Source organism: Aethalodelphis obliquidens, unplaced genomic scaffold (genome assembly GCF_003676395.1).
Source record: "Aethalodelphis obliquidens isolate GAN/ISIS:26980383/991018 unplaced genomic scaffold, ASM367639v1 scaffold15, whole genome shotgun sequence".
Lineage (NCBI taxonomy): Eukaryota > Metazoa > Chordata > Mammalia > Artiodactyla > Delphinidae > Aethalodelphis > Aethalodelphis obliquidens.
The window spans coordinates 25,497,998-25,507,994 of NW_020837959.1; the positions used below are offsets into that span (position 1 = coordinate 25,497,998).

At 48.7% G+C, this 9,997-nt stretch overlaps 2 protein-coding genes across 3 annotated transcripts in view; one reads left to right on the plus strand and one right to left on the minus strand.

The window, feature by feature from the left end:
• LOC113625303 (atherin-like) overlaps nt 1-3,432 on the minus strand; it is a 31,604-nt gene extending 28,172 nt beyond the window's left edge. The window contains exons 1-3 of the mRNA XM_027115726.1: nt 3,152-3,432; nt 2,883-3,061; nt 217-2,444 (exon numbers count right to left, since the gene is read on the minus strand). Of these exons, the coding sequence (XP_026971527.1) occupies nt 1,771-2,444; nt 2,883-3,061; nt 3,152-3,432 (1,134 nt within the window). The 3' untranslated portion in view covers nt 217-1,770. The remainder of the gene's footprint in view (nt 1-216; nt 2,445-2,882; nt 3,062-3,151) is intronic.
• On the plus strand, nt 2,322-8,939 carry SPRY2 (sprouty RTK signaling antagonist 2). Of its 2 annotated transcripts, none has more exons than XM_027116007.1 (2): nt 2,322-2,756; nt 5,627-8,939. In XM_027116007.1, the coding sequence occupies exon 2, from the start codon at nt 5,678-5,680 to the stop codon at nt 6,623-6,625; it is 948 nt and encodes a 315-aa protein (XP_026971808.1). In that variant the 5' UTR covers nt 2,322-2,756; nt 5,627-5,677; the 3' UTR covers nt 6,626-8,939. The 2 variants fall into 2 exon arrangements, with proteins under 2 accessions (XP_026971808.1, XP_026971809.1); XM_027116008.1 differs by lacking the exon at nt 2,322-2,756 and adding an exon at nt 2,766-3,518.
• Nucleotides 8,940-9,997: the final 1,058 nt, after the last annotated feature.

Here is a 9,997-nt window from a genome sequence, read left to right on the forward strand (position 1 = left end):
GGAAGCGAAGAGAAGGCGTTTCTTTCACCTGTTCTGCCGGAGACTTGGCCATATTCAGGCAGCGCATTCCCACCAGCCTTGCACACCCTGGTTTTGGCCCCCAAGTCCGTCCCCTCGGTAAAAACCGGGGTTCTTCTGCACCTGGTACCTCATCTCACATTCAAAAGGAATGTGTCCGAAAAGAGGGTAGGGAAAGCCACCTGCTGTTGCACTTACATAATAAATGTCTTTTTATTCATTGTGAACCAGTCGGCCCAAGGTACATTCTGGAAGGCACCTCCGCCTGCCTTCGTTGAGTCCCGGGTAAGAAAGCACCTCAGCCCCGCGCCGGGCGGGCGGGCGCCCCCTGGTGGCCCGACGGGCCGTGAGCGCCGCGGCGCTTGAGTTCACCCGGAGGCTCAAAAGACTCGGGCGTCGGGCGAGCGGCCAGAGCTGGGGTGGGGGTGGGGGGCAGTCGTTCCGTGTCCTCAGGCCCGGGGACGCCGTGGAGCAGGCGGACGTAGCCCGGTCCACCCTCACCCGAGGGGTGGGGGGACGTAGGCCAGCGCCCGGAAATAACGCATGCCACTTCCCCTGCCACCTCTGGGTCCAAACCTCGGGCGAGGAGAGAGAGCCCTAGAGAAACATGGAGAAGGCAGGGCGAGAGCGCAGCGCGGCCGGGAACGGTCCGGGGACGTTCCAGCACGAGAGCTCGGGAGAAGGCAACGAGTGCCAGGGTAGCTGTGAACGGATGTGGGCTGGAGCCGGACCCGGGAAATCTAGCACCAACCACGTTTTCCTAGCACTGTTTCAAGAACTCTAACCCCAGCACGGCGAGATCGCAGGTGCTCTTCGGGAGTTTTGACCGTGCTTCTCTGTAAAGTAAAACCGTTCTGTAAATCATTAGAATCCAACATTAGGAGTGTGTTGGGAGGGGTGTTAATTTCCCACCGGTGCTCTCACGTGCAAGCACGTTTGCTTAGTAAATGAACGGCAGTTAGAGCAGTGCATATGTATGCATTTTCTATCTTTATATACGTATACATATTTTCTTAAAGTGGGAAAACACAGACCATCTTCAAAATGGACAATAGGATCTTCTTGGGAAATGTTCTACGTGACAAGGAGAGTCGGAAATGAAGGGTGACTCTTTGAGTGGAGGAGGACATCTGCAGTGAAACAGCGTGCCCCCTCCCATTTCAGAAGCCCGTGATGTCGCCCTTAGTAATCGTTTATGTGTGTATGACTGAATTAACTAATTTTAAGAAGGCCTGTATTGTACAGTTTCCTTCCGCTGTTGCGTCAAACAAAACAGTAAGAAAGATCTTCAGAAAGCCTCCATCTGTAGCTAACTGCCCCTTTAAAATTAAAATCTAATATTAAACAGAAAAACGACACAATCAAAAGCAAATCCCGGCAAGAGGAGAAGGCACTTGAAACTCGAATCTGCATTCCGTTCCTCTCGTACGCAGCTCTGAGGTGGGAGTGGCGGTTTGTGCTGGTGCCTGGTGTATAATCGGGTTAATCCAGTAGACAAAGAATAAACCAATAGCCCTCCCACCTCACTTCCCGCTCCCCTTCCCCTCCCCCTTCTTCTCTCCCCGTCGCCCCCTCGAGGGGGAACAGAAAAGGGGAGAGGTTGGCTTGCAATGGATTCCGAATAAAGTCTCAAAACCTGCAACTTGCTTTTAATGCTAACGCTGCGTGGCCCGGATTAGTTTGAAATGTTCATTGCCTTTTCCTAGTGGCGGGGAGAAAGTTCCCTAAGGCCAGCCGAACTAAGGCTCGTCCTCATGGCCCCTGGGGAAACCTTAAGGTCAGTGTTTCCTTGAAACTAGATAAACTGACCCCGCCGTGCCCAGCCCGGCCCCGCGGGCACCCCGCGTGACGGCGCCCGGGCGGCAGGACCAGCCTAGGGACGCGCGGGGCGGCGCAGTTGCCCTTTTGAATGCCTCCTGCGGCTCGGAGCGCTGGCGGGCGCTGGAGTGTGAGTGAATGTAGCCCCGCGGAGCCAATGAGCTGGGACCGGATGCGATATATCCTCTGGGACAACAACTGCTCTGTTCCGCCTCGGATCCACATGACGCCATTTACTGCTGCCGCGGCCGCCGCAGAGCTGCTCCCTGCCTCCTCCGGAAAGGCGAGGGCGCAAGCCAACGGCGGGCCCCCCCGTCCGGGCCCCAGACCCTCCCCCTTCTCCTCCTCCTTCGCACCCACCGCCCCCGCCTCGGCCTCGCCGCCGCGCCTCCACAACGCCCAGTCTGCACCGCCGAGAGCTGCGCGCCGCAGCGCGAGCGGAGGAGAGGGGCCGGCGGAGCGCGCAGCGCCCAGGCCCCCGCGCCCGCCCGGCCCGCAGCCCTGCCGCCCCGCACCCCCGCGCCGCCTCCGCTCGGACGCGGCCGCGGCCGCGCGACTTGGCCATCTGGCTTTAGGTTCCCTGTAAGGCCGTTTTCTTTTCTCATTCGCTCATCTGCCAAGAAAGGAGACTCGCCGTTGGCGCTTTGGCCTCCAGTTCATTGAGAAAAAAGAGGAAATACTCCGCGTGCGCGTTTAGAAAGGGGGTCGCCTCCAGCCCCGAACTCCAGAGTGTTCATCGCCTGGGTACTTCGCTCCGGATTTTCCTCTCCTTTTCTCGTCCAGCCGATTGCTCGGAAGTTAGGCTGAAGCAGAGTTTAGAAGCAAGAGGGGAAAAAGTTTGCATCGGGGCTGGATTTATTTGCACATCGCAGGAAGAAGAGAATCCAACGGAGAGGGGTTGGTGCAAAGCCGCGATCACGGTGAGGCGCGTTTGGCTGGCTCTTCCCCGTCCTGGCTCCGTGGCCGGCGCGTTGTGGGCAACATGGAGTAGGTGCAGCCGGACCGGGAGTGGGGTCTGTCTTTCCTCCGGCCTCCCTTTCTCTAACCCCGCAGGTTTTCCGTGGGGAACCCGGGAGCTGCCCGCGGGTCTGCCTCGCCTCGGGCTCTGTCTGCCTCGGCGGGGGCTGCAGTGCGCGCCGGGTGCAGTGTCCCCGACCCCACGCGCCCGCGCTCTGGGGGGTTGGGGTGGCGGACGGCTCGCGGCGAGTCGGGTCCCGGCGGTGCACTGGCCGCGAATTAGGCGCTGAGAGCGGGAGAGGGAGGGAAAACACTTTGTGTTTTCCAGGTCGCCGTTGCAGGCGCCCGCATTGCTAACCTGTTCCTCTCCGGGGAAGGCACGTCCTGAGAGAGGCTGTCCCGAGGCAGGGGCGCCGGGGTTACCGAGGGAGCGTGGGTAGCTCGCCTCGCGGGGGCAGCTAGACCTCGCGGGTGAAAAAAGGACAGGGTGCCGGGTGGAGGGAGCCTCCGCCTCTGCTCGGTGTGAACACAGGCGAGCACGGAGCCGGGTGGGAGCGTCGCCCTGCCTGGCGCCGCGTCTCTGCGGTTCGGAAGTGCAGCTTTCTCTTTTTTCCGTTCGCCGTGGTCGGCTTGGGTCATGCTTTTTTTTATTTTTGGAAGATTGGGCCGACCCAGCACAGGAAGAAAGTCATCAAGCGGTCGCGATCGTTTTCCATTACCTGAAAGTAGGTGGCAAAAGTGGCTAAGGTGTTTTTTTTTTTTTCCCTCCCTTTTCCTTTGATGGGCTGATCCACTTTTTTGTTGCTGCTGCTGTTTCTTAATTCGGAATCTTGTGCGTTTTTACAAAGCGGTTTCTGTGTCGGTTTGCCCCACCCTTGCTTGTGCTGAAGTCCTTTCCCCCTAATCCTTAGTCTGATCACACACTGTCCTTAATGGGGGTTTCAAAGCGGGGGGCGGGGGGGCGGGGGCGAGGGAGCGGGGGAAGGAGGGGTGCTGCGAAGGAGGCCAGGGATAAGCAGAAATCTCTCTAGTAAACCTCCTTACCCGCAAAGATGCTACTTTGCACTGCAAGCAAATCTGCGCGGAAACTTTCCAGTTTGGGGATCTGGGTCTTGCACGCCCGGCGTGGGACCCTGGAAAATGTTCTTTCTTTTAAAAGCATTTTTTATTTGACTTTAAGAAGTATATACATGTATATAGATATATATTTTTTCAATATATAGGCGTTTGCAGATTGCAGGCAATGCCCCTTCGGTCAGCGCAGGGTGGAGTCGCCCGGTGTGCATGGGTTAGACCTCGAAGTACCGGCTCTATGTCCAAGGCAGGGCCAGTGCCCCGTGTTCGAGGGCCTTGGCCGCAACGTGTTGCAATGGGCGGTGTGACCTCCGCCTAAGGGTGGAGTGGCTCCCTCTTGGAGCTGGGAGGCAGTTCTCTGGGGTGGGGGAGATTCTATCTGCGAATGAAGAGGGGGGGAAGCGCGCTCTAGCGTTTCAGGGCACGTCCCCTTCCGAGGCGCCCGCGTCCCCCGCCTGTCTGTCCGTCTCGGAATTGTGCGCAGGGGGGCCAGCTTGGCTTCTGGGCTGCGTCAGTCCTCCCGGAAAAAAGTCCCTTGGGGCTCCGACTGTGTGTCCCACCTGCTGGGGACCGTGTCGGGGCGCAGATAGAGCCGATAAACGGAGTGAAAGCAAAGAGCAGCGCGATCTCGTCTAGCCTCTCTGTTGGAACTGAGATCCGGTCTCCAGCTCTGCCTTTTTCCGAATTGGAAGGCGTGTGTCACCTGCCTGTGTCTCTTTTCTAAAAAGCCAGACTGGATGAAGGTCCACTTTTGCGCGTTTTTAGTCATTGTAGACTTGGTTGGCAAAGGGGGTGGTAGTTTTGAAATTTTACAGAGAGGTGGCCATTTAAGCGGTTACTTGTCAGGATGATAGATTTGAGACGTGACACTTGAATTTTTAAAACACTTCCTGTTACCGCCAATCAGTTTATTAGGTTCTTGGAAATGCGCAAAGTAGTTAAGATTTTGGCAGAATTTAAAATGTTCTCCCAGGCTCTCGGGTTGTACAATATGTGATTCTCAAGTTGTTGGGAAGTTGAAAATAAGTTCCTGTCTTTTTGTTGCTCCTGGTTGTAAGTTTGCTTTATTGTAGTCCTGGCACCTGACAGGATTTGAATTGGTGTGTTTTTAAATCTATTACTTTGTGCTACTGTGTAGTTAATGATAATTCATGATTGTTGTATAAAATGTATAACTATTCCTGGGGGGGGGATATTTAGTTTTTTGCATGTCAGATTCATCCTATGAGGTTTTATAAAGTTACAGAATAGTTCAAGGTATTTAATGCAAAAGCAGACTTAATTAAGAACCAAGAATTTCTAGGCTGTATTTATTGATGTTTAAGGCAAAAATGACCATCATAAGTTTAAACCTGTTTCAGAATCTGAAAAGGTATTCAACTTTTGAAAATGTCAGTATCAATGTTATATTCCAACACTACTTTCCCACAGTGTTTTACATGGAACCTGAACCTTGCAGATTTTATGCTTATTTGAGTAAGGAATTGTTACTTACGCGATTGAAACAAAGATCAGCCTGGTGTCACCACACATCACAGGATTGAAGAATTGCTGATGCACAGCCGTAATTTTTACTTTTTGGTACAGGCGTGGCTCAGATGGCTGTCCGAATACCCTCCACAGCAACTCCCCTCCACAGCAACTCCGCTTGAAAGCCTGTTTCTCTGGGGGAGGTGGGGAGTGAAGAGTTAACTCAAGGGGGTGGAGAGTGGGAAGTATCCTGGAGTGTAAACCGTCTCCTTCCTCTTGGTTTCCGCAGGAATTCAGATGTGTTCTAAGCCTGCTGGGGTGAGCATACTTCCAAGACCTGATGGAGGCCAGAGCTCAGAGTGGCAGCGGATCGCAGCCCTTGCTGCAGGCAGCCCGTGACGGTGGCAGGCAGCGTGGGGAGCCCGACCCCAGAGACGCCCTCGCCCAGCAGGTACACGTGCTGTCTCTGGATCAGATCAGAGCCATCCGAAACACCAATGAGTACACAGAGGGGCCTACTGTGGTCCCCAGACCTGGGCTCAAGCCTGCACCTCGCCCCTCCGCTCAGCACAAGCACGAGAGACTCCACGGTCTGCCTGAGCACCGCCAGCCCCCCAGGCCCCAGCACTCACAGGCCCACGCTTCTGCGAGGGCCACTCTGTCCAGGTCCGTCAGCACAGTCAGCTCGGGGTCTCGCAGCAGTACTAGGACAAGTACCAGCAGCATTTCCTCTGAACAGAGGCTCTTGGGATCATCCTTCTCCTCGGGGCCTGTTGCTGATGGGATAATCCGGGTGCAGCCCAAATCAGAGCTCCAGCCAGGTGAGCTTAAGCCGCTGAGCAAGGAGGATTTGGGGCTGCACGCCTACAGGTGTGAGGACTGCGGCAAGTGCAAATGTAAGGAGTGCACCTACCCAAGGCCTCTGCCATCGGATTGGATCTGCCACGAGCAGTGCCTTTGCTCGGCCCAGAACGTGATCGACTACGGGACCTGCGTGTGCTGTGTGAAAGGCCTCTTCTATCACTGTTCTAATGATGACGAGGACAACTGTGCTGACAACCCGTGTTCCTGCAGCCAGTCTCACTGTTGTACACGGTGGTCGGCCATGGGCGTCATGTCCCTCTTTTTGCCTTGTTTATGGTGTTACCTTCCAGCCAAGGGTTGCCTTAAATTGTGCCAGGGGTGTTATGACCGGGTGAACAGGCCTGGATGCCGTTGTAAAAATTCAAACACAGTCTGCTGCAAAGTTCCCACTGTCCCACCCAGGAACTTTGAAAAACCAACATAGCATCATTAATCAGGAATATTGCTGTGATAAGGATTGTTCCCTTTTTTTTTCTTTCTTTCTTTTTTTTTTTTTAACACATACATATGCAACCAACTAAACAGTTAGAAATCTTGGCACTGTTGATAGAGGGTTGGGATATCCTTTGCTGTTTGCAGCGAAATGCTTTTTGTCCATGTGCCATTTTACGCGTGTTAGAATTCAGCTAATGGAGCTCAGAGTATGTGATGCAGATCTTGGCAACCTACATGTTGCATAAGCTAAAGCAACAGACACTCCTAGGCAAAGTTTTTGTTTGTGAATAGTACTTGCAAAATTTGTAAATTAGCAAATGACTTTTTTTTCCCCATTGTTTTCTCCAGAGATAATGTGCTATATTTTTGTATATACAATAATATTTGCAACTGTGAAAAACAAGTTGTGCCATACTATATGGCACAGTCACAAAATATTATACTAATATGTTGTACATTCGGAAGAATGTGAATCAATCAGTATGTTTTTAGATTGTATTTTGCCTTACAGAAAGCCTTTATTGTAAGACTCTGATTTCCCTTTGGACTTCATGTATATTGTACAGTTACAGTAAAATTCTACCTTTATTTTCTAATTTTTTCAACATATTGTTTAGTGTAAAGAATATTTATTTGAAGTTTTATTATTTTATAAAGAAGAATATTTATTTTAAGAGGCATCTTACAAATTTTGCCCCTTTTATGAGGATGGGATAGTTGCTGCAAATGAGGGGTTACAGATGCATATGTTCAATATAAAATAGAAAATATATTAACGTTTGAAATTAAACTGAGCTGGATTGTCTTATTTTACCTTTTCTTTTGTTTTTTGAAGTGAAAAACCATTTTATGTCAAGGATAGCACTTCAGTGAAATTGTTTCACTTATCTATGAGATTATCTTACGGTTGCTGCTTTAAAGTAGAGTGGAGATTTGGTGATTTTCAGAGATAACTCTAGCCATCAGGAGAGAAATAGCTGAGCGCCTGACTCAATAGTATAAATCATATGAGGGCTCATTTTCGGCTCCTGTTTTACTGATTTGCAGACTAGCCTTTGTTTTGCAGGTTTAAAAAAAAAAAGTCTTATTCATTCAGGAGACTTCCCTAAAAGATGAACCATTAGACTTTTTCTTTATATACAATATTAAGAATGAATGTCATAAGGCTAATTCAAGACCAGAGAAATGAGTTCATTTCAACAAATATTTATTGACTGTCCTCTGTGTGTCAGGCACGCAGTATACACAGATCAATGCTTATAATTGAGGCAAAAATGTTTTCTTGACTTAGCAGATCATGGCTCTGTTTTTTCTAGTCTCTTTGCTTTTAGACTCTTAAGTTTATCACCATGACACCAAGTTCCTTATGTTAGAAAAGACATGGAAAACATAACTTGTTTTGGTTCAGGCACTGGGTATCATGAAATTTCATCCTGTCTTGGTCTAATAATTCAAGCACAAGCAGGCCAACTTGAGAGGCCCTGTTGTATTTATTTAATCAAATTATCCAGAAAATTGTTAAATTTTACACTGGGAAAAGATGCAGAATGGCAAAAAAGTCAGTGTTTGCGGTTATGCAAACACAGCAAGCTGCTAAAAGCCCATCTTGACAAATATTGGGTTTTCTTACTTGTAATAAGTCACTTGATTAATTAGTCACTTTATGGCTGATTTTTTTTTTTTTCCCAAAGCACAACCTTTTGCTGCCAAGAATCACCGGAAGTCTAGGAAATGATTTACCTGACATTATTGTTTAATCTCTCGTTTCCTGTTCTAAGGCTCCTTCTCTTAGGTTAAGAGCTCTTAGTACAGGCTGTCTTCTGTTTTGTTTTTTGAAATTGGCTTTCAAGAAACTATATAGCCTCCTAAACCAAGACATTGCTATAAGGACCTTCAGTTTCCTCTAAGCTTTCTCCAAAAAAAACCCCCCAAAAAACACAAGGGTAAATCAATTTAGAAATTACTCTTAAGTTTCAACTCTGGGATACTGAATGTTGCAATTCTAATACTCATATCTAGCCATTATGGTCTAAGAGGAATTAAAATATTGAAAAAAAATAGGACAGGGTTTCTTATTCATCACATAGTTTTCAGGATTTGTAAAGCACAAAAATTTTGACTCCCGGTTTCTGACTGTGTATCAGAAACTGCCATGCGCACTGAGAACTGTTTTGTGTAGAAATTGTGAGAGGCCTTTTTTTTTTTAAACCACATGAGCAGCTTTCAAAGTGTTATATAGACAAATTGAATCAGGTGCAATTCGGTGTTTATTGAAGATGTAGAATAAAGACCTCTTTCCATGGTTATGGACTCAATCTCTGATCGTATGGCCTAGGGATTTGCATTTTTAATCATTCCACTAGTGATTATGTACAGTTTGAGAACTACTGACCTAGATATTGCTTTCTAATTTAGCTTTTTTTTTTTAATGGAGTCCATTGTAAAGCATAATTCACGAGTTTGAATGTAGAACATAGTGATAAACCAGCTGAAGTTAGAAGAGGACTTGGTGTAAGTATATATGAAGTCTTGATCAAAATTATTTAAAGATAAATAAGGAAAATTGGATTCCTCAAGAAGCTTCTAACTAACTATTAAATGTTGAATTTGTCTATAAACCAGTATAGAATTCATTTTCAGAATATAAAGAATGTTTCTATCTAAACAGATTGAAAACAGATGGTGCTCACTCTTCAGTGTGTTAAAAGAGTTTTTAAATATTCCAGGTCATCTCACTGAGGTAAAGGAATAATCACCTCAAGTTCTTTTCTTTTTTTTTTTTTTTGCGGTACGCGGGCCTCTCACTGTTGTGGCCTCTCCCGTTGCGGAGCACAGGCTCCGGACGCACAGGCTCAGCGGCCACGGCTCACGGGTCCAGCCGCTCCGCGGCATGTGGGATCTTCCCGGACCGGGGCATGAACCCGCGTCCCCTGCATCGGCAGGCGGACTCTCAACCACTGCGCCACCAGGGAAGCCCCTCACCTCAAATTCTTAATCTCAAGTTCGTGAAAATTCTTATTATAAATACCAGTTGATAATGCAATGGCCATTATTCGGATATTGCGATAGATTAAAAGTATAATGATACAGCCAACATTAGTTGACCCCTTAGCATTTAGGGGCCTCTTAACTATATATTTTTCTGGTTTCTTACCTTTTTATTTTTTTAGAAACCTGTGCATTCTCTATATTGAGATTCATTTAAGGATGACAACTTGATTGCTGTTACTGAAAACAGTCATTTATGTGTGTTGAGGAGGAGACTAAGGCCCTGCCAGGTTTCTCCATGTTGGAGCATGCTCTGGGCATTGTCTGTGAAAGAAGAAAGCCAAAACCAAATACAGGTACTCTCAACCAAACT